This window comes from Drosophila simulans, chromosome 3L (assembly GCF_016746395.2).
Source record: "Drosophila simulans strain w501 chromosome 3L, Prin_Dsim_3.1, whole genome shotgun sequence".
Classification (NCBI taxonomy): domain Eukaryota; kingdom Metazoa; phylum Arthropoda; class Insecta; order Diptera; family Drosophilidae; genus Drosophila; species Drosophila simulans.
This window is the reverse complement of record NC_052522.2, coordinates 2442876-2466523: the sequence shown is the minus strand read 5'-3', so window position 1 is coordinate 2466523 and position 23648 is coordinate 2442876. Positions and strand designations below refer to the sequence as shown.

At 44.9% G+C, this 23648-nt stretch overlaps 4 protein-coding genes and 1 long non-coding RNA gene across 18 annotated transcripts in view; 3 read left to right on the top strand and 2 right to left on the bottom strand.

Annotated features, from left to right (window-relative positions):
- LOC6736492 (supervillin) overlaps window positions 1-23648 on the bottom strand; it is a 110811-nt gene that overhangs the window by 6453 nt on the left and 80710 nt on the right. For 11 of the 12 annotated variants that reach the window (XM_039293719.2, XM_039293717.2, XM_039293718.2 and 8 more), the window contains 2 exons: window positions 7921-8194; window positions 7567-7722 (listed from right to left, as the gene is read on the bottom strand). In XM_039293719.2, coding sequence (XP_039149653.1) covers window positions 7567-7722; window positions 7921-8194 — 430 coding nt within the window. Of the gene's footprint in view, window positions 1-7566; window positions 7723-7920; window positions 8195-9396; window positions 9492-23648 lie in introns of those variants that run through there. The other variant, XM_016170684.3, reaches the window with a different exon arrangement.
- LOC6736497 lies at window positions 109-3776 on the bottom strand. 3 transcript variants are annotated; one of them, XM_016170699.3, is made up of 2 exons: window positions 3762-3776; window positions 109-1741 (listed from the first exon to the last, which is right to left on the bottom strand). In XM_016170699.3, exon 2 carries the CDS (start codon window positions 1596-1598, stop codon window positions 651-653), a length of 948 nt encoding a protein of 315 aa, XP_016030046.1. In that variant the 5' UTR covers window positions 1599-1741; window positions 3762-3776; the 3' UTR covers window positions 109-650. The 3 variants fall into 3 exon arrangements, with proteins under 3 accessions (XP_016030046.1, XP_016030048.1, XP_016030047.1); XM_016170701.3 differs by lacking the exon at window positions 3762-3776 and adding an exon at window positions 2259-2568; XM_016170700.3 differs by lacking the exon at window positions 3762-3776 and adding an exon at window positions 1872-2224.
- Window positions 3232-6398, top strand: LOC27208729. Its single transcript, XR_001601015.2, has 3 exons — window positions 3232-3528; window positions 3653-5495; window positions 5566-6398. It is a non-coding gene; the product is annotated as an uncharacterized LOC27208729 (long non-coding RNA).
- On the top strand, window positions 14084-16492 carry LOC6736495 (probable cytochrome P450 4d20). Its single transcript, XM_002083329.4, has 5 exons — window positions 14084-14598; window positions 14668-15054; window positions 15230-15299; window positions 15362-15558; window positions 15625-16492. The coding sequence occupies exons 1-5, from the start codon at window positions 14436-14438 to the stop codon at window positions 16332-16334; spliced, it is 1527 nt and encodes a 508-aa protein (XP_002083365.1). The 5' UTR covers window positions 14084-14435; the 3' UTR covers window positions 16335-16492.
- LOC6736494 lies at window positions 17100-18086 on the top strand. Its single transcript, XM_002083328.3, has 2 exons — window positions 17100-17562; window positions 17628-18086. Exons 1-2 carry the CDS (start codon window positions 17149-17151, stop codon window positions 17976-17978), a joined length of 765 nt encoding a protein of 254 aa, XP_002083364.2. The 5' UTR covers window positions 17100-17148; the 3' UTR covers window positions 17979-18086.

Here is a 23648-nt window from a genome sequence, read left to right as displayed (position 1 = left end):
GGCCAAGACACGCTTGGATGGTCTTGCTAGACTTGCCAAACTGAAAAATAAATTAGCTGGCAGCTGTGCCGGGCTAAAAAGGTGCAAGAAATAACTAGATGGTCAACGTTCATCTAAAATTGTTCGCATGCCCAAGCAGCTGTGCATACGAAAATATACAGTGTTTTCTCTTTATTAAGAATATACGACAATAAGGTGTGTGCGCTGCATTTGATACAGTTCTCATTTATAACATATAGTACATTTAACGATAAGTAATACTACCATACAAATTCATGTTTATTCATAAGTTAATACGTACAATCAGCATATTAGTTTAGCAGTACTGTTCTCTGTGAATGAGATGCTTCGCAATTTGAATTCGGTTTCCAGACACAACAAACGTTTTTATACAATTGATTGGGATTCTAAGTACAGGCTTCGATGCCAATTGCGATTTGGGTTGGAAAGTCTTGACTTTGAGTTGCTTAAGTTTCCGTCGATTAAACAAACAAAATGCGGGCGGTTTCCTGTGGATTTGGGACTTGGCAAGGTCTCCGGTGGCTTTGTTACCTGGACAAATGCCTGGATGGGATGGGAGTTCACCTGGTGGTTCCATCTGACCCTGGGGGATGGCACTATAGAACGTTCCTTCAATCCCTCCGTGCTCCTCATCTGGTTTCGTTGATGTACGTGGTCTCTTCGATACACGAGGCCTGCTCTTCGTTGAGGAGATCGGTGATGGAGTAGGCGGAGAGGGGGCGAGAGAACCTCCGCTCGGAGAGAATATCATCGATGCTGGTCACCGGCGACAGGCACTGGCAGTCCGGGCAGTCTTCCGGCTCCTCGGCACACCGGGCGATCACCTGGAATATGTCCTCCATGCTGGTCTGCAGGCACAGGGAAGGCGGCTTCCTCAGGAGAACCGGAGAGCGGGAGTGCTCCGGTTCCGGGGAACTGGAAAGCGGGGAGGCCGTAGATGGCGTGGCAGAGGTACCACGAGTTCGTCTTGGAACCGGCACTGCCACGGGCTCCCAATCGCTGTGGCCGGATGACTTCTTGGAGGGCTCCTCCTCCAGTTCCTGCCACAGGTGCATCGACTGCTCGATGTGCTGCAGCTGGGCCGAGAGCTGACTGGAGATGCTGGTTTTCCGCGAGGCGCAGGGCGTCGAGTCCCTGGACTCATCGCTTGCTCCGAACATCCTGATCTCGGGAAGCGTTATGGGCGCAACTCGGCTCACCTGGCGCGTGTTGCCCGTCTCAAACATCCTGGCTATCTTGGTGACGTTGCTCCGCTTCACGGGAGCTGGACTTGGAGGTGGTAGCTCCGCTTTGGGAGCCACCTGCTGACGCTTGGGATACACCCGGGTTACTGGCTTCCTGGCCTTGGGTTTCACCTTTCCGGCGACCTGCTCCTGGCCCAGGACGTGGCAGCATAGCTCTGGGCCGTAGCAGCGGTGGAACATGTTCCTGTTGGCCTCGTAGTCCGCGTCCGCGAAGCGTTTCATCCGGATGAGGGACTTGGGCAGCAGGGTGACTACCACGTACGAGACGAGGAGGTAAGGTAGCCATTCCGCATACTTCCAGGCGGTTTCCACGTATTCCGTGTAGTCCGTCATGCTCGCTTTGTTATCACAAATTGCAATTCGATTTGCTTGGCGGGTATTTATTAACTTTTACCTCGCTTTTCCGCTGATATCGTTTATTTCACTTTTTTTATATTGTCGATAAGGGCAAAGTTTTATTATGACATCACATCACTCTGCAAGGGGATTGGTTAAATAATGGGATATTTAATTTATTTTCACGGCTGGCAGAACGGAACACATTGCAAAATATTTACTTGGAGTTTTTATTTATTTAGCAATGTCTTCCGTGACTGGTTTATTTACTTAATTCGCGTTTTTCTTTTTGTGTCCACACAAATATATGCATGTATGTTCTCTTTATTGGTGAGAGTTCTGGAAATTATTCAGATTTTGTTGGACGTTCAGTTTTTAAAGTGTTTTCAAGAGCTGGTCATTACACTTCGCAGATTTTGGTTCTTTCTTTTCAAATATTTTTAGGTATTTATGTATTATTTTCTTGTTTAAATGTTTATTCAAGCTTTGTTTTGAGTTTTGCAATGTTTTGTACCACTTCAGCTCGAGTTCAATTTGTTTTGAATAAAAAGAGCTTGGTAAGACATTTATAAAATTATGAGTGACACTCAAAACATTGCAAACTCGCATTCAAAAGTTTCGTAGTTTTAAGGATTACATCCTCACACACCCACACACCTTTCTTCAAGTGGTGTCCACTGCGCTTTGCACTTTGCGACTGCAGCTTGCATTAATATTTATATTTATATTTTCATTAGTGCGTATTTTTATCTTGGCCCGACATCTGATATCCCGAGCTTTATTTATTTATTTATTTAGTTGCAATTTAGTTTTTTGCGAGCTGTTTCGGATCGGATTCTTTTGTTTCTTCAGCCGCTTTTTGTATTCCGTTGCGCCTCGCGGTCGTTCTCCTCTCTTCGGCTCCTCTTTTCGAACTCAGACGTGAACGCGAATGCCGATGCGAAATTCAGCGGTGCGATACGAAACTGCTCCCCAAAGCGGGGAGCTTTTGCTCTCTCGCTCGCTCGGCTGCTCTCTTTGGCGAGCGCAGTCGCCTTGCGCTCGCTCTTCAAGAGAGCAAACCTGCTGCACTTGCGCAGAATTCTTCTTGGCAATCTGATGATGCTGTTGCGCTGTTGTTGTTGTTCGGTCTGCAATTGTTGTTGTTGTTGTTCTGGTTGGGTCTGCTTGGGTCAAGTAGTTGGTCATGTCTGATAAGAGCGTGCGCGTGCGAGGGAGCCAGCGAATGGGCAACTTTCATTTCAAAGAAGTTCTTTCAGCAAACCTTAACCCTTTGCGAATCTTGTACTAAATAATATAATTTTTGTATTTTAAGTTAATATTTATTGTAATTTAATATGATTATAGTTCGCACTCATATTTTTTTATTTTAATAGCATGTTATGTTTTTAATGTTTTTTTTAGGAATATATCTCTCTTGCAAGATTATTGTAAATATTTGCAGGGGTTTCCACATTTCCACTGCGCTCTGTATCATCTTGGGTGCTATTTGCCTGGTTTATCAGAGACGCGACATATGCAAACAGCTCACGTAGGTAAATAAACCAAATATAGAAAGGCACGATCAACAACAACAAGCGGAGCAACTGGGGTGCCTCTTTGTGATTTATGGGAATTAATTGCTAATTGTTGATTTTGCCCCCTTAGAAATTTGTGTCATCTTTCAGTAAAATCTTCCCATCTAATATAGACATTTGCATCGCGACTAGATGTGAAAACAGATGCGCTTTTTTGATTTCAGAACACATTTTGTGTCGAGCAAAGTGAAATACTTATTTCTGAATCATTTGCGTGGGTTCTGGTTCTGTTTCCGAATCTTTTCTACGCGATTTGTAATGGCCAAAGAGATTGCGGTCACTTCGGAGATTTCATGTCAAATCTTATTTTATTTTGACAGTCGCACTTTGAGAAAGTTTTGTATTTGCAGGTGGGTGGGTAGTCTTTTATGTATTTGTGCCCATTTGTGCACACAAGTGGAATAGCCAGCCTTGAAACACTTTGGTATTTATATATCGCTTTTCATAATTTCATATTTCACTTTTTCTTTTCAGCCGCTGCCAAGCGAATGCGAACCAAAAAAAATAGATAAGTAAAAACAGTGCCATTCGCTTCCTGTTGCATTCGACAGTTTATGCAACTCAGGAAACCACTTCGCATTACTTTTTATGCAACTCGCAGCGGGCCTCCAGTTTTATTTTTATTTTTAGTTGCCGCTTATCAATTTTAATGTCAATTGAAACCGGCAGCGGGTAATAATGCATACTAATAACAATAGCAACAAAGTCTGGCGAATCGAGAGCTTAAATCAAACTCGAATTGCCGCTGCGAAGTGCGAACCACTCGCTTCCAAGTCGCGATTCAAACTGCCTCGTAAATTTACAGACCGCCGAAGTCGGGAACTCGGAAACTCGGGATCGCATCGTAGCGCATTGGATCGGATTCTTCAAAAGCCGGGTCTTCGAGGAAAACGAAGCTGCGAGTCTCCGATGACGAGGAGAAAGACGAAGCTGCGAAGACGTCAGCTTAGAAGGGTTTTTAAATTAAACTAAGCGTTGTAAACAAGATCATTGTGGGCATGCCGTAAAAAAGGGTAAAATATAAAAAGGGTGAATTTAAAATGACAAATATCAGCTATAAAACTGAACAAGTATTCGTTCTTTGTAATTATTTCTCAATTCTTATTTCGAAATTCATTATTGTTTAAGTCTTACTTTTACATTTTACCAAAACTTAAAACGATCATCTGTATACACACACATTTTCTGTACACTTCGTGACTGGAATGTGACCACATAAAAAGGGACAACGAAATTTTTGGGCTGGGCCCACATCTGCCCAAGCTGATGAGATGAATCACCAGAAAAGAAGAATTCAACCAAGAAGGCCTAACGCGAAATTCATTTAGTCGCACTAAAAATAAACCAATGCAAGTTCAGCAACTTGAGGCACAATGATGTAATTGTCTAAAAATTCAATAGCTGCCAAGAAACTAAGAAAAAAGGTAGAGGATCGAGAGCAGCAAGCCACCTTATCTCGAGAAGTAATGAATCACACACAGAAGCAATAAAAGTAATCAGCAATAAGCAGGCATTCTTGCAGCTCGTAGATACATCAGCCAGATACAGATACAGCAGCAGATATATATATATATACAGATACAGATACAAACGGGGAAAACAGAGGGTCGCAGTTGATTTTAGAAGTTTATGAACAGCTCGGGCTACTGCTGTTTTTCTGCCCCTTTCCGCCGCTGTTGTCACTACAGCGAGGAGGGCATGGACTAATGAACAAGTACAGCAGCAACATCAACAGCACCGCAGCAACATTGCGGCATTGCAGCAACATCGCAGCAGCAACAATGATAATGAAGTAGACTGCGGCGAGCTGCAGCAGAAAACTGCAAGTATATCAAATTTACAAAACAATTTACAACAGCATGAGGCGAGGCCTGCAGCTGGAAGATGAGCACGTTCAAGATCTCCAGCCGGAGATCAAATGCTGTGGACCCTGCGAAGCCCCTAAAACAACAACTTCTGCCAGTTAGAAGCAGTCCAAAAGCAACCTTCGGTCGCCTCCTTTTCCATCTTTATTTCTTCGCTTTGTAATTGTTGCTACAGTTAGGGAAAAACGTAAGTAAACTTCTTAAAAACATATATTTCCAAGAGGCAAGTGTTTGGTTTAATCAAAAAGTTGAAGATCAGACGAATTTATTTGAAAGATAATTGCTATAGTTTAGAGACTTACTGCCTACAGCTTAGGAACCAAACGTATATTTTTGAGTTACATTTTTTCTCGGAGTGTCTGGTCTGGCTGCTGTAGCTGCTCTTGGTTTGCTTTCCCAGATGCTGCGCTTGCCACAGCCCACAAGGCAAGTTTGGAAAATTATGGCAAAATGTAAGTTGGCAGTTGCCTCCAAATTGTGAAGGCAGGAGCAGAAAACTAGACACTGTCTATATATTTTTAGCTGCCCTCTTGGAACCGAAACTCCTGGATGCTGGATGCAAGATGCTGGATGCTAGATGCTGGATGCTAGTTGCTGTATTCTGGATGCGGCACTCTGGCGGGCCCTTCATTACTATGCGCATTTTCATTTGCTCCGCTCGTTTGCTCACTCGCTTTCTGCGATCGCGGCCTGATAAATTGTGCTAAATTACAAAGATTTCTTTCTGCCTTGACACGCGCTTGGGGACTGCGTCAAAGAGTTGGGCAGACTAATTGCGCATACGCCACCTGGGACGTCTGCCAAACAGCGCATGAATTCGAGTGTCTCGCGTCCATCAGAGCAGGGAAAACAGAAATTCATCTTAATTATTAATAAATTGTACTATAATGGGCGTCAAGTGTCGTGGGGCGGAAAATGAGGGTAGAACTTTGGGTGGGGAACAAGCGAAATGGGCACTCCCTTTCAGATGATGTATCTTCTCTAAATATACGCTCTGCACATTGACCTTGTCCTGTCGCCAAGCACACAGAAAATAATACTTTGCAGTTTGTAAAACAATGTAATGCAAGTAAAATTCTCGCAAGAGGAACCCACACAATTCTTTCTCTCAGTGCACTGAGCCACCATGAAAATAGGGAACCCAAAACAGTAACAGCTGTAGCAACCACAACAATAACAAAAGCGACAGCACTTGAAAACTCATTTGGCCTGAGAGTGGGGAATATAATATGCATTTTGTTTGGTGTGTGGGTCAGAAGATCGCTCTGACACGATTTCCTCACAATTTCTCCACCCAACAGACGATGGGATGGTGGGCACCATATATATACACATATAAACTCGTATAAGGAGGCGGAGTCCCAGTAATTAAGTGTGATTACTTCGGCGACTACTTTGGGGAAAGGCGCGAAAAGGGCGGGCGAAGACTACCCGCATAATTATGAACCAGAAGTAACCGTTTACCAGAGAGAGAGTTCACTAAACTTCATGTCTCGCCAAAAGCTAGCGGCAATTTTCAATGGATCGGCTAATTGACAGTCCAAACGGAATCGGATTTTAAACCAGGTCTGATAGCAGCAGCCGCAAAGTGCCCATGCCCATAAATAATAAGGCAAAAGCAGGCGAAGCTCTTGAGTTGGCTAGTGAAAACAGCAAACTTGCCAAACTTGCACTTCCCCCAAAAAAAGGTGCAAAAGTTCGTTTTCGTTTGAAAATCAATGCAAAGTTGGACCATGGTCACCCTGAAAGTATGCAACATTTCTTACGAGATTCGAACCGCCGTGTGTTGGCGCTATGCCCGAAAGTATGCAACGTTTTTGTGTATACTACATGTAGTATACACGACGTATACGTAATGTAAATTTATCAAGTACGACAGACAAACTGCAATGTAAAACTTAAAATAAACATTAAAATTCTTAATTACTTAGCAATATATTATAATGTATTATAATGCGAATGAAGATGCCAGTGATTCATTTTCTTATCGAATATTTCATTTTCGTAACCGTGAGACATTTTACAGGTATTTAGGTTCGGTAAGTATAGAATGGCCTTCTGTAGCATTATGATCCATTCTGATTATTCATAATACACGCAATTCGCAGAAAGACCTTATCGCGATACCCACTTCATTTACGTCACTTCCCTCCTCGGATGTAAGTCACACACATCATCCAGATAACACCCCCAGCCTCATCCTCATCCCTCCGCGATCGGTATCACTTGCACTTTTCGCATTATTATGTCATTGCCGTCAGGTTTAACGCTCAGTTGGCATTGCACGAACAACGGGCACATTGCAGAAATTGCATAGAAAAGTGCAACAACGTTAATAAACAAAACGATTAGCAATAAGGAAACCATTTTCACGCAATTGCGATCGAGATCGAGATCGGATTCGTTGCGGTCCACAGCAGACCACCGCATGCATTGCAACTTAACCTATCTTCCAGATACCATATACACTACATACTCCATATTCAAGATTGCAGATACCAGATACAAGTGGTGGGTACTCACGTTTACGAAGTTTTCACGGTGCACATCGTCGACTTCGTCGCGCTTCGAGATGCGCTTCTTCCAGTCGTCCTCGCCACTTTTGTGGAGTGCCGCCAAACGCTCCGCAATGGAGCCGGTCTTCGAAATCACCAAAGAGCGCTGATCGGGGCCCATGACCTGGATAAATGGATAATCGATAATGGATGGTTGGCATCAGCTCACACGTGAATCGGTTCAATTGACACTGGGTCAGATACAATTAGGGGGGTTCTTTGTTGAAATTATCCAAGGGAATTGATTCGTTCTTGACTCTTTGGGATTTTTCTACTTAACATCTAACCTCTTCCGTCTTCTTCAGATGGATACTAGACTCACCTCGGTTGATGATCGTTGAACGCCTTGAAGAAACTGCGGCAGAGCCGTTGGGTGCGATGAGTCTCCCGAAGCTTCTGCCTGCTCCTGGCCGAGATCCTTCTTATCTGGCGATTCCTTGGCGGAGGATGTGGTGCTGCTGCTACTGGTGTCCTCCTCCTTGGCTACATGACGCAACTTAACGAAGCCGCCGCCGAGGGGAAGGGGTGGTAGCTGGGGGCCAAGGCCGATGGGTGCTGATATGCCCGAGTGACTCTTGCTTTTCGCAACGATATTGCTGCAAGAGAGAGAAACAGACGATAGACCGTTAAAAAAGTGCGCATAAAGTGTGGCAATTAAGGTGCGAATCCACGAGATATGAGATAAAGAGCTTCGAGTGCAGATACGAATGCATGCAGGAATGGCTGAAAACGTGCGTTTTCCTCAATGGACTCCACAATCCGTTCCCATTTTCCCCATCTTAATAGGAAACTCGTGACATGGCATTTTCCCGGCCACTAATGAACGAGTGGAGCTGCCTTATTCGAACGTCCCTCTTCGAATAGAATGCACAGGAAGCGATCGACAGTCAGTCGGCCTTTTATTTCTGCTGAGATGTTTGCCCTCCTCTGCAGCCAAACCAAACCAACTTTCTCCTTTAATAGGGGACCATCCATGGACCATGGATTTTATTAGGCGCTGGGCAGCGATTTTCCTCGCAGTTGGCAATGGTATTTTCTTCTGCAAATGGTCATCGGATCGGTTATTGTTATGGCTGGGTCTCATTTTTATTGGCCGTCAGACGTTGACGTTAAAAAGCCGCGGGCGGCTAATGAGACAAGTTGATTGCTTGGCTCGGGGGATTATCCTCTTAGCCATTCAGTTTCCTTGTACCAACTGACATTTTAAAGCATGTAAGACGGTGGAAGTTGGGGCAAACATATTATTCTGCATTATTCATAAGCTCCCGGTTTATGAATTTATTGGAATTATGTTTTGCCAATAAAACAAATTTCAAATACTTGTTGAGGGACAACACAATTCATTATTATGCTCGCTAGAAATGGCATAGAATTCCACTGGAATCGTTATTATTTCCCGCACATTTCATTCAGCACTTCCATTGATCAAAAGCTGGGCTTTGTCTCAGAAAAACAAGATTCTATCTGTATCGAATGCAAACCGCCTTGTATTCACTTTTTTTTTTTAGCAGCACCGTTAAGAACGACTCGGAGATTTTTCATAAACTTCTGAGCAGACGGTTATTAGTCACCGGACACGATTCGGTACATTTTGATTTCTGGATTCTGGCCGCCTTGAGAAATATCTCAAAGCGTGAGTCAAAGTCGCGCGGAAAACAAAACCCCAACGAAATGGGCCCGGCATTTATATATGTCACGGATTATTCGGAACGACAGGCGGCATTCAGAAACCGCTAAGAACTCGTTTGGTTTTCGATTTGGCAATGGCCATGCTAAAGGAAAAACAAGGCGCACTCACATTTGGGAAATCTCTGCACGTGTTTTCCTTACTACGAGAGGCACTGGAAAAGCGATTGAAAAGCGAACTGCACGCGACGAGCGAACCAAGACGAATGAGCAGGCAGCATGGATTGGGTCCCAGTACACTTAGGTATCTGAGTTCCAATCCCGACGAGGCTCGCCACCTGCGAACCTACGGCAGGTAAACAAACAGCAAAACTGCTGACAGCTAAATTGCATATTAATTTGGAAAATTTTTGACAGACCCGCGACAGGCAAACGCTGACCAGGTGCTTGGTTTTCGGACCTCATCTACCTAAAATGTCGGACAAAGTGTCCACTGTTTGCTGATCGTGTGTAAATCCGTTGAAGAGTAACAGGATGACTATATCAGGAGCGTTTTAGCACCTTACATTTTATTATCTTACTTCAGGAAACCGAAGAAGTTTTGGAAATATTTCCTATGCAGTCAGGAGGACATCAAATCAAATGTAATATCTCAAGAATCTCAGAATTAATAGCACTGAAACTGTATCTCTAAGCTAGAGTCTCCAACTGAAATCCAAACGAAACTAAAACTCGATTTCAATTACCATGCATAACCGCATGGAAAATGGCATTGGTAAAGTTCAAAGTTTAGCCACAACCGCTGAGACGTGAAATCAAAGTAAAAGCCTGGCTAATGGAATAATGGCAGAAATTGCAGACGCGGTGGAGTGAGATTGGGATTGGGGAATATCTGCTGGCCAGGAGCCATAGGTCAGAGGGCAGACACGCGAGTGGCTCCTCCCGGGCTTGAACTTCTCCTGTTTCCACAGTCGATAGCTATAGTTTTTAGTGCAGTAATTGCCCTTTGGAAAGCGTTTAGCGAGCAATTAGTTTGAGTGCCAAACTCCTGGGTGCGGTGAATGGACATGCTGAGCCACACCCTGAAGATACATACAGGCGATACCACCTCCATTCCACACGACTGACGGACAGCTCAGGGAGCTCAGGTTCCACGGAACTGAGACGCTTCTGCATATAATTAGAAGCCATTCCGGGGATCGTTGATCAGCAGTCCACTTGCTCGCTCAGCTCACTCGCGTTTTGTAATTGAATTACCCAGTGCGGTAATTAAAATTGAAATTTCTTTGGCCAAAAGTGAATGTGAACCGAGACTGAGAGTGATCACGCGATCAGTTTGGCAATGCGGCAGCGGTTTATGGCGACTTAATGATATAACAAAATGAATTGTTTTATAAACTATTTGGCGCGGCATAAAAAATGGCACGCCATCCAGCCATCGCTTTACGAGGCCCTCACACGGAATGATCTCTAATGGAGTTGTAAGCCCACAGATTCCCTCAAGGTGTTGAAAATGTATGCAAAAATACCTCATATAGCTCATATAAATGATGTGAAGAGTGCCTGCTGCACTCCCGATCACGATCAATGCCAACTCCCCGGTTCCTAGAGGGTCTCTGTCATTGTCTCTATGTCAAGTACCCGGTTCGAGATAAACGATTTAAAGGCAACCATAAATCAACGGCCGTGGCAACTGTTGAGTTTGAGCGGTTTTTTAGCAAGGTTGCAGCCGCAGTTGAGGCTGAATAAGTATAAATAATAATATCTCACAGCTAATAATACTAAAACATGATATATTCCCAACAGAAGTATCTGACTTGATGGCAAACCGCAAAATGATATCAGGCAGGCCATCGAGGTGGATCGTGTGGCGGCACTTAGAAAAATCTACAACAATAATTTTAATTGTATTCGACTTATTTTAAGAAAATAAACACAAATATTTGTCTAAGATATATGACCATGGGACTATTTACAATTGCTATGAGTCTAAAGTGATCTTAAGAAGAAGAAGGCACACTTTTTTCCCAGTGCAGCCATATGAAACTCAGGTGAATTGCCGGTAATGCATCGCGTCATATAAATCATCAGGTAAGCAGAAATTGACTTATGCAATGAATTATGGCAGAAAGCGAATGGGACTCACAAAAGTCCCAAGAGCAGCGATTTTGGCAGCCGAAAGAGTGACAATTATCCACGAAGGCGCCAAGCTCCAAGTTGATGAGAGCAATGAAAGGCAATGAAGATCCGGACAATGCGCGGAGATCTCAGAGATCCGAGATCCAAGATCGGAGATCCCAGATCCCATAGTTGGCCATATTCAAGATCGCGTCGGGTTGACTTTCCCACGCCGCAGATTGCCCGCTTTTCAAGTCCGGAGGAGAGCAGTTGAAGGCGGCGGTAATGATGCAAAATTACGACGTCAACATGGGCTTACAGCTTTTTCGCTTTTTGCTTGGCTCTTTTGTCTTTTGTCTGGCCATTCGACATTTCATTAGGCCGGCCCAGTGGAAGGTTTAAAAGTAGTTACCAACTCGCGGGCCTTTTGTTCAGCAGTTTTGCTTATGCGCCCAGATGAAAAACTTGCTTAATTGTTACTCAGAGTTAAAAGCTACAAACAATTTCACCTCAAGTTCAAGGTGTCGCGACTTTTTGGTTGCTTTGTGAAATCGAAATTTGGCAATGGACTGCACTTATCTTAGCGAAAAGTTGTTTACCTCATCATTCGCACTTGGCAGATTTTCCCTTGCAATAGATGTATTTTATATTCCATACTTTGTTAAAACTTAAAACTTTATAGTTTTTTGACCTTCAACCTTTCTGGGGTTAACGCTTGTCAACATTTGCCTCCGCAACTTTGTTGCGGAACTCCTGCAATCAGCTGCTTTTGTTTTTCCACGAGCAGGCGCAGTACCCCAGACACGTGCTGTCGGCAGAAGCAACCCTCGAGTGAGCAGCCCCTGTCCACCACCCATCATCCAACGCCCAGAGCCCCACCCACTGGGGGATCCCCAGACGTGTTATTCTTTTGGTTCCTCGGTTTGCCGGTTGCCGAGACAACGCCGAAAATGCGTTAAAACAAAACTCAGCCCGGCTCTTTGTTCGATGCCAATGGCCATGGATGGGGGTGTTGAGTCCGGGGGAGATTGGGTGGATTTTTTGGAGTTTGGGGGCATGGGTAAATGGCAGTTGAGTGACTCCGTGTGTTGACTGCAGCGGAAGCAGGAAACATGCGTTTTTTGGGCAGGCCAGACAAAGGAGTTTCCTCGAATCCCACTTACAGCTGGTTAAGATCTGGGATGCAGCTCTATATGAATCCCATTAGGGCGGGGAAATCCATATTTCACTGGGATTGACCGTACTACGTGCCTGTCACGGCTTTTTCCCGGTCTTGCAGATGGGCGTGCACTTATTGATTGAGTTTTCCTATATATTCTCCCCAACTCTGGGACCCGCATAATTACCTCTATTACTCCACCATGAAATTCTTGCTTCAGTTTCCCTGGGAATAAAGTGAGTCGACGTTTTTCAGATGGTCTACAATTTGGCCGACTGTTTGCTTTTCTTTCTACTTATATCTGGTATCTTCTATAGAACAGATATATATATATATTTGATGTGACGCTCCCATTTACCGTTCCGCTGGCGTCAGAGGAACCGCGTCATCGTCGCGGAAAAAGGTAAACTTCTTTCGGTCTTTTCGACGTTTTGATAACTTGTTTTGTTTTCTGGCCAGGCCCACGACCATGTCGGCGGAACATGTGCGGATGTCATCCGAGTGCCTTAATTGACCGCCAAGTGAATGTACTTGCTACGACTGTCTCCGGTGTTCCGCCGACTTGTGCCCGTCCACATCGTAATATCGCAATGGTTCCGAACCCATGCCCCCATCCCGGTCTTCTACTTCAACTCCAATGAACTCTGCCGCCAAGTTCAACGAGTTAACCGGGAACAACGGCAACCAGAACTACGAGCAGCAATCGCAGTCCATTCAACTGAAGACCTCATACACTCGGATAAAATAGCATTTGGTAAACAAACGAATTTATATATATTATCAACTTTGAAAACAAATTAAATAGATTAGGATTGATAATGTTTTCAATTACACAGTCCCTAAGCTATTTTTATATCAACAAGAGATAAATATTTTTTATTTCGATTTGTTATTATTACTGCCCGTTTTTCCGAGTGCAGTCTTGAGGTCTGGCCTCGTGTGTTGTCGCCTCGCTCCGATTGTCACAGCTGTTTTTTCTGGCGGGAATGGTGGGATGAGCTGAGGAGCTGGAGGGCTTGGACTGGTGGCTTGTCAAGTGCCTTGTTCTGCTCATCGGAAGATGCTACCGTTTCCTGGGTGCCCTGCATGTCGCCAAGTCGCGAATTTGCTATTTTCGAGGGGTTGGTCTGGTGCATAAATTTACCTTTAATTACCAGAGAGAATTGAGGTGTGAGCCTTTTACTCGATCGGCAACTTCACACACTGCTGTTCTCATTTTAAAATTGTTTAGCTTGGGGTTAAAAAGCTCAGTAATTGCGTTTAGATTACGAGGCAAAACAGCAACTGAGCTGCATTTTTAGTAGGCAGCAATGTCCAATGACAAGTACCAGAATCAAACGAAAAAGTAGACCCCTTTTTGCAATGACTTTATTAATAATTGAGATTATAATTACTTTAGTAACTACCTAGCAAAACTGGTATTTTAGCACACATTTAAACGTACATATACCAATAACTCAAGCTACTCATTTTATTCACTATATCGATCGCTCACTGTATACTTACACTTTACACTTTCAATATCAGCACTTGTTCACTCGACTTGGTCACTTTGACTATCTGTCAGAGCAAAAAGGCCGTTTTGAATGCGAATCGCATACCGCGACTTGCAACACTCGGACTCATAATCAAAACACGACTCATATGTTTCAACCAAAACCAGTTCCCCGGAGAGGAACGTGCTGAGAGCCGGAGAATCCGATTATACAGAGAATATACTATACGTATAGTTTTAAAAACTGAACTGAAATTGCGCTTGGCTGGTCAAGCGGCCGGTTATCATCGCTCGGCCCAAACAGTTGATCTACAAAAGCTGCGGCATCAACAACGCAAAAAGTGAAACCGAATTAAAACAGCCAACTCTGAACGGATTCGACTCCAATCCGCGGATTTAATCACCCCCAAAAGGTCATCACAACAGTAGCCACAGTAGCATGTGGCTGACCTTGATCACGGGAGCTCTGATCTTGCTCCTCACCTGGGACTTTGGACGCAAGCGGCAACGAGTCCTCGCCTTCGAGAAGTCCGAGATCCCAGGACCAATTTCCATTCCGATCCTGGGCTGCGGTGTCCAGGCTCTGCACTTGGGAGCGGAGAGTGAGTTCTATCGATCACAAGAATACTACTAATATTAAAAAAAAAAACTAACACCTTGAACCCTTTCAGACATTATCGGATGGGTGGGGGAAAAGTTCGACAAATATGGCAAGACCTTTCGTTTTTGGATCTTGGGCGAGTCCCTGATCTACACGAAGGACCTGCAGTACTTTGAGACCATCTTGAGTAGCACCACTCTCCTGGAAAAGGGTCAACTCTACGAGTATCTGCGACCCTTCCTAAACGACGGACTTCTCGTTAGCACGGGTCGAAAATGGCACGCCAGAAGGAAGATTTTCACCCACGCATTCCACTTCAAGGTCCTTGAACACTATGTGGAGATCATGGATCGACATAGTGGCGTTATGGCGGATAATCTGAGGAAGGTGGCCGATGGCAAGACAGCGGTGGATATGCTCAAGTATGTGTCGCTGGCAGCTCTTGACGTGATAACAGGTGAGTCGAGATGAGATTAGGATAATTTAAAATGTCAATTAAAATAAATTAAACTTGACTTTTAAATAAGTCGCACCTGAATTCTGGGAATGGGTTCTGTTTACTGGGCATGTATAATTTACTACACTAAAATACATGCTTATATTTAGTATTGACTTATTCAATCTTTTCGCAGAGGCTGCCATGGGTGTACAGGTGAATGCCCAGAACGACCCCGATTTTCCCTACATCAAGGCGCTGAAGAGGTGGGCATTACATATAATAAACTGAAACTCGCTAAGACTTTCCCCACTTCCACTCCCTTTAGTGTGGTCTATATCCAACCGGATCGCATGTTCAGGTTCTCGAGGCGCTACAACTGGCTGTTCCCGCTGGCGGCACCTTTGCTGCACCGCCAACTGCTGAGCGATATCCGCGTCATGCACGACTTCACCGACAAGGTCATCAGCGAGCGGCGAGAAACCGTGCGGCGGGCTAAGGCCGACGGCACCTACCGACCGCTGAGTGGGTGCACTGACTCACCAGGAAGTCACATGCCATCACTGCTGACTTTTGTCTAATCTCTTGCAGGTCTGGGCGATGCCGAGATCGGTAGCAAGTCGCAGATGGCTCTGCTGGACATCCTGCTGCAGTCGAGCATCAACAATCAGCCCCTGTCCGATGCGGACATACGCGAGGAGGTCGACACCTTCATGTTCGAGGGCGACGACACCACCAGCAGTGGTGTGTCCCACGCCCTCTACGCCATCGCCAGGCATCCCGAGGTTCAGCAGCGCATCTACGAGGAGTTGCAGCGCGTCCTGGGCCCGGATGCATCCGCTTCAGTGACCCAAGCCCAGCTACAGGACCTGAAGTATCTGGACTGCGTGATCAAGGAAACCATGCGACTGTATCCGCCAGTGCCTGCCATTGGTAGGCACGCGCAGAAGGAGCTGAAGATCGGAGACAAGACCATTCCCGCCAACACAAGCATCTACCTAGTTCTCTACTACGCCCATCGGGATCCGACCTACTTCCCAGATCCCCTCAGCTTCAAGCCGGAGCGATTCTTGGAGGACCAAGAGCAAGGCCACGATACCTTTGCCTATGTGCCCTTCAGTGCGGGACCCAAGAACTGCATTGGCCAGAAGTTTGCCGTTCTGGAAATGAAGGTCCTGATCAGCAAGGTCCTCAGGTTCTATGAACTGCTGCCCCTTGGAGAGGAGCTCAAGCCCATGTTGAACTTCATCCTGCGCTCAGCTTCGGGCATAAATGTGGGTCTAAAGCCCAGGAAGTCGTAGAACTATTAAAGTTTTCAATTGCATTGGGGTTTCGGTTAAAGGTAACTGGGATGTTCGTGATACTTAGCATGTAAGCATTATTATCTAATCATTAAATACTTGTAACGCTGTTGATTTATTGCTAAATAAGCTGATATTAACACTTCTTTCAAACACAACCGTATTTTATTGATGATCCGTAGAATTGATATTAGCTTAATAACTCAGGGGTGAAAACTATTAATAGTTTTTAAATAAATCACTTACTCATCCGACTTTCATTACAACCCCTTAATCGCAATGCGACTCGCCGAGCTTATTGTTTCAATATTTGCGATGTTTATAAAATTAGGCCCCCAAACAAAGGGTATTTGAACAGCGGATGAGCGTGGCGCGCCATAAAGAATCCCGAGTTTATCAACGTAATATACTGTATTTACCTAGGGCCAATATTAACCAGCTACTTAGAAAGCGTTCACACCGTGGAAAGTTATTCGCGGCCATTGTGAAGTGCTCTCCAGCGTCATATAAAATATGAATCGGAGCTGTAAATGGAAAATGAAATGCACTGCACGGAAGCAGTAAATTCTCTGAGATCCCATTTCAATCAAGCCAGCAGCCTGGTGTTTATCTATGGTTTATCATTGGCCAAAAGATAATGCGCCAAGGCAATAGAAAAGTTTTGCAAAACAGATAAGAGCATCGCGAAAGGAAATCACATAACATTCTTATCATCGCGCCTGTCAGCCGCATCGGGTTTGCATATAAAAGAGCTCTCCGCCGGAGGCAGTGCGTCAAAAGAGCTTCTGTCTCCGGTGAATGGTGAATATCTGCAATGTGTCCCGAGATGTCGTCCGTGAAAGTGCTGGCCTCGCTGGCCGTGATCGGTTTATTGGTTTTGTCTCCTGCGGAGGGTATCAGCCGACCATTGCCTCCATACGTGGGTCTGCCCACCCAGGATGGCCTCACGCGTCTGTTCCTTAATTCACGGGTCACGCAGACAGATCCCTTCGCCTCGGTGGCATGTTTCGGTGGCTACATCGGTGAATCCAACCTGATCGCGGAGCTGTACAGTGCCAACTACACCAAGTGCTACAATGCGGCGGCGGACTCCAGGAAGGGTATCGATGCCGACTTCCTGGCCACTCGCAGGACTATCCGACTTTCATCCGAAAGAGTTTGCAGCGAGCTCAGGGCTTGCAACAATATTAACACAACCCTCGCATCCTTCCAATGTCATGCCAATGTGGTAAGTGGACCCCCTTTAAACTATGAAACAAACTTGCACCTACTGTAAATTCCCGACCATTTCAGGGCTCCAACAACACTGTGTCCACCTACAGCATCTCGGGTAACGCCTCCGAGTCGGCCAGCGTGCTGGAGGAACGCTACCGAGTGGTGGATCTGCGCCACGGCCAGTGCTGCCAGAGGGCGGAGCGGCACTACGTGGAGTCCACTGCCAGGAACTACAACTATCTGCAGGCCTGTCTGGATGGCCGCGCTAAGCCGAAGCCCATGCCCAAGCCCACATCCACGACCTCCACATCGACCACCACCACCACCACTACCACGACCACCGAGGCACCCACCGAACCACCAACCACCACCGAGGCCCCTTTAAACGTCGAGGATCAGTTCAAGCAGCTTTTGAATTTGTTAAACTAATGCCCACCAAAGTGTACAACTTTCTGAAGGAGAAGCTTCGCAATTAAAGACAGGGCAGTCGCCAAGCAAACAATCCTTGGGCAAACATTTGCCCAACTCGAAATTCAACCCTCTGGCAAATAAATTAACCCTGCAAAAAGGGGTTGAAGGATTGAGTTTCGCAAATGGCAAAGAAGAAGGAATTAGCAAAATATTTAGACTAGGAAAAGGAATATCCTGGCAATTTGCTTGTGTCAGTGGAAGGGCTTTAAAATTGTTGACCTTTAACTAATTTCTAAGTGCAAGCTATTGCTGTGCGGTTTTCAGAAACTCATGAAACGCATCTCGCTCGCCTATAAATGACCATAAGTTTAGAGCATGATTGATGAGATCCGAAGAAAAGATTTGCAGCCCCAGGCTTTTCCGATTTCGACACCTCAAGGCGGAAACGCTTTGATTAATGATACCGTATAAAGAAATTATTTGAGCCAATAATGAGCCAAATGCGAAATAATTCGACAAGATCTTGAGATGGCAGAGCTAGACAAAGGCGAAATTATTATGCCATTTATGGCAATGAAAATCAAAGTGGAGGAGCACACAGAGCTGGCCAAACTGGAGAATGGCCATAAGCCATTGAAGCTGGCCGCTCTTTGGTGCCAATCCCCATACCCAATCCCCAGTCCGCGATCCCCTGCCCTTTTTACCAATCAAAAGAACACGTTTGGCTTTTATGGCTTTCGGGTTTTTGTTTTTTTTTATGCTTCTTTCCCTTTTAAGTCGATGGCCAAGTCGGCTTTTCTCTGTGAATGCCTCCGCCTTCTAGGGCTTGAGTAGCAGAAAGAAAAGAACGAGATTCAGGGGAAGACAAAGACATGGCCATAGACGAAACACCTGTTGGGCCCAGAGCAAGTGGCTCATTTATTAGCACAATTGGCGTGGCATTCGACGCTGGACGCTTTTTATGGACCGGCCAGCAGAACCGCGGAGCAGTATGCCACTTATGTGCAATTCCCGGAATGCGATTACGTCAATCTGGATGCGTTTTACTGCAGACAAAGGGGAGTGGCTGGCTATCTGGCTGGTGGGTTTCTAATTTACTTTTGCTGCGAAACTAATTAAAATGCAACTTGTAGTTGGGTGTTTACGACGTGGCCCCTGATAATTGCCGGTGAAAATCCCAAGGAATGCTCAAGGGGTGTGGCGATTATGCTACGTAGACTAAGGTGATAAAGATTGCAATTTATAAGCCACTACCACAACTTAGTTAATTAATTTAAGCACTGCATTGAAACTTAATTGATTTGACCAAGCACCGGCCACCATTACTCAACTGCACAAATTTCCCGCACCGGCTTTCATCCGATACGACCGATGTTGAAATGCGAGGAATTAATCACCTACTCATGTGAGCTGCAGAACGCCATTCCTAACCCACATTGACGGCACAATTTACGCGCTTCATTGAGCTTCGCCTGAGACTCTAGACTCTGGACCCACTCAGCCATGGCGAAAATTGTACAAAAATAAACAAACACAAATGCCGCACGAAAATCTGAGGCTTGTCAACGTTATGCATAACCAAACGAAACGAGTTTTCCTCGTCCGAAAACGTGAACTTTTCGTTTTCATTGGGCCACCGGCTGAAAATTGGGGGAAATGTGTTAATGCAACGTGAGAGCGCCAGTGAAAAATGCTCAATAAATATTTGCGAGTGTTTTGCATAAATAAATGAAAATTGCTTATGCCAAAAACGAAGCGAACTGACAGCCTGGCCAATTAAGGAAAAGTTGCAAGTGCGATGGCGGCATCGTTGTCGCCAAAAACAAAAGCCACGAAAACATGTGGCAGTCAGTAAATGAGGTGTCGAATCAATTAGATCCTGTATGAACTATAACTTTTAAGATTTAAATGCAATGCTTAAAATGCCCAAGAAGTTGAAGGCTTTAAGAACATGCCGTTTATATCTATGTATCCTTTAGATATTATTATCATAATGTGCTCATTATCTCAATATACCCTGGCTATCCGTCTGTTTACAGGGTATTTAACCAACTGTACGTAAAACTAGTTTGCCTGGAGCTGAAAAAACCAACAACTGAAAGCGCAGAAAAGGAAATCGTCGCCCGTCGTCATCGAAGTTGTGGTTGTTGTTGCTGCTGTTGCTGCCTTTTAAGGCTTTTTGGCGTGTTGCGCATGCGCCGTGTATGCTATCAATTTCAACGCAGCTGTATGGGTGTGTGTATCTATGTGTCGGTGTATTCGGGTCATTCGCATTTTCACATTTTAAGGCGTAAGTTGTTTTTGGTTTTGCATGTTGATTTTCTTAAGATTTCTGCCTTGCAGCCTGGCCTGCACTTGCCGCCTTTTGCTGTTGCTGTAGCTGCCAGTTGCACGTTGCAAGTTGCAACTTTTACTGTCAGTGAACACACAGGGAGCACGCCCCGCCCCCTTTTCCTGCTGTCTTGGCCAAGTTTGTGGGGCCGCCTGTTAATGGGTAATGGCATGTTGTTGCTGCCCGATGAAGCGATTTTTGCTTTGTTTGTTACTTAATTGCGCCAAAGTCATTAATAATCGATTAACAATTTATGGCGAGAGGATGCTGATGATGATGGCCGATGGACGGCTTCAAATCGCAGGAAACTGGGGAAGGAAGTGCTCGGGCCTTCCTTTTTGATTTAAAGAGAGTATGTTATTTAGAAGATTAAAAGGCTATCAACAGACGCATTTTATGGAGACATCATTTAATGCCAGAGACTTATTAGATTTGCTACTTTTCCCACTTTCGAGGATATTCATTTTCAAAAGTTGCTTCAAACTTCTCGATAAATCAATGGAAATATTTGTTTTTGTGACTTTTATAGCGCTCACTTATCGACATATGGAAGTTCGTCTGCGAATGTCAGCTGTCTCGCTTTTCAGCGTAGAAGCCTAAGCACCGAGCAACAGGTGTCTAATTGATTGACTGACAAGCGACAGTCGACAACCGACAGCCAAGATGGTTTGATTGGGGGTCTGGGAGTTGGATGGGAGCTGCAGATCCAGGTGGAGTTGGATGTGCAAATGGAAATGGCAATGCACTGACAGCCAGGGCCAAACAATGCAATTCAATATATCAAAGGAAACCAGCTCATTGTTTGTCACTCTGTCGCCCAGAAATCGATAGTACGCGATAGCAAGTGGCCTGAATGCTGCGCACATCAAGGAAACCGAGGCTGCAGTACATGCCACGTAGTACGTACGGAGGAAATTGAATAGGCAGGCACACGAAGATGCTGCGCCAAACCGAAGGACTGAAATAATAAATGCCCAATGATGATATCTATGACAGGCCAGACAGACAAAGGAGCCAAGCCAGCAGGCCCAGCACAAAGAGTTGCTTTCAGCTGCTGGAAGATGGAGTCCGCAATCGAGGGCAGTGGGCAGGGGATGGGGCACCTCCACTTTGCATTCGCTGGAAGCTGCACACAGAGAAAATCGAGATTGCAATGAGAGTGCATGAAGTTCCAAACTGACAGTCGCATCTTATAGATACAATTTGATCACGCAAATACAGATATATCCATCAGAATTTAACAAAATTCATGAATATCATTTATTTTAGGAATTAAGCTCTTCTTTCGATGAAAAATCGCGTGATTAATCTCCCAAGAATACCACAAATATTTTTCCAAGTATGAGGACCAGCTGCAGTTGCAGATTTATGAGCGCTTGTCAGACAACAAAAGTAGCGAATGCGAGTCCACGAATCCACATTGCTGGGCAGAACTTTGTCCGAAATGAGTTCATTGTACGGGGACGCGAAGGAGGTGGCATTCCTCCCCAGAACGTCCTCCTTGAATGCCCCGGCTAATGAGTTGTCAACTGGCCTGATGAGTTTTATTTGCCAGCCAGACAGGCCAGGCAAACATAACGTGCAAATAGTGAGGAGCCCCGCGGATTTGCATATTATCCTGGCGGGTTTGTTGACTTCGCGAGTGTCAAAGTCAATGTCGGAAAAACTCCGTCTGGGACTGTTGAAGTGACAGTTTAAGTGCATCTATTACGTCTCCTGCGCCCTAAAAATATAAAATATGCGCCCACAAAGCGGCGACTCACGTTTCCGCTTCTGGCCATAAAACCGAATAGATTTATGACCATGGCCACTATGGTGGCGTCCAAGCATAAAAGGATGTGATGCGCTGGCCGAAAAATGACTCATGAAATGTGCAACTAACTGCCTGGAAATCCGAGGCATAGCGAATGGAGAATGCCATTGAGTAGCTATTTATTTGTGAATTCTAAATGGGCTTACAGACTATCGAGTACCATAAGCTAGAAACATTAAAAAGCTATCATTCAACACAGTACAATTTTTATTTATTTCCAATACTCGAATCTCCTCGAGAAACTGCTCGTTTCGACAGCGTTTCTATCGCCTCCAACTGTTGGTAATTAGTCCTCATTAAAGTCATATTAAGTCAGCTAAATCCACGAAACCAATTTTTGGGTTTCGTCATTTCCTGCCAGTGAATTTTCTAGTTCGGTTTTTTGCTAGTTGTTTTTTTGAGTAATTCGAAACCAATTGCGAAATCCTCGAGTTTTTGGAGCACACGAGCCATAAATTAGCTGGCCCAAAAAACTGAGGGGGCATTGATGGGGTATTTAATGAGCTGCGAGTGTGGGAGATGTGTTTCATAATGCACTCGATCAAGGGTTTATCTCCCCAGTAAATCCAATTAAACGATAGTTGGACAATCAACGCCACAGGCCAATTTGCCCCAAAAGCACTTGGCCAGACAAATTGAGGAAGCGGAGCATTTGAAACTGACAGTAACAGCCAGCGGTAGATACATTTTCGATACAGAAACACACAGATACAAAGATACACAGATACGACAGCTGTGCAAAGCGTAGTCAAAAGGCCAGAGAGGGAAGCAGCTAAGCAAACAGGGTATAAACCGAAAGGAGTCAATGTACCAGAGCCCAGCGATTGTGTAATATTTTAGACAACTTTGGGAAGGCAAATGCGATTGGATCGGGAATTGGTTGGTCGCAGGACCAGGACCCATAAAACTTTCCCGGACGCGAACAACTTCATCAATCGACGCTGTTGCTGTTGCTGCTCAGATTTTTCCAATAAAAATAATATTTATAGCCCCGTGGAGGGGGAGCAGAACAAACCGAAGCGAAAACATAATTAATGGATCAGTGCCTTGGAATTATGTGAGTTTAATGGTTGTGTAATCTGGAAATGCATTCTCCAGCACGCAGCGCAGCATCCAATAACATGCCCCCAAATGGAAATGTTTCTCCACTCGATTCGGGGGCGGGGATATCGGCTATACTATATGCTATATGGCTATGGGATGCCATTATATCGGATCAGTTCAGCCGCAAAGCTTTCCGTTTGATAATGCACCATTCGATCACGCGGCGACGGCGGTGGCGGCATTTTTCAATTAAAGCCAGTCGATCGAAGTCGCCATATGCACTCAGGCAAATGGCTTTTAAGCATAGATATCTGAAGGCAGATCTTTTGTTTAAAAGCAAATTACATATCGGTCCGGAGAAGATTATCCATAACAACATAGGGTCTTATGGTATGATTTCTACCATGAATTACTGTCTATAGAGCTTACTGCTTTATGTTTAATATATTTATATGATTATTTCTTTGTTCACTGGGCGAGGCCCCTTAGTTTTTCCAGC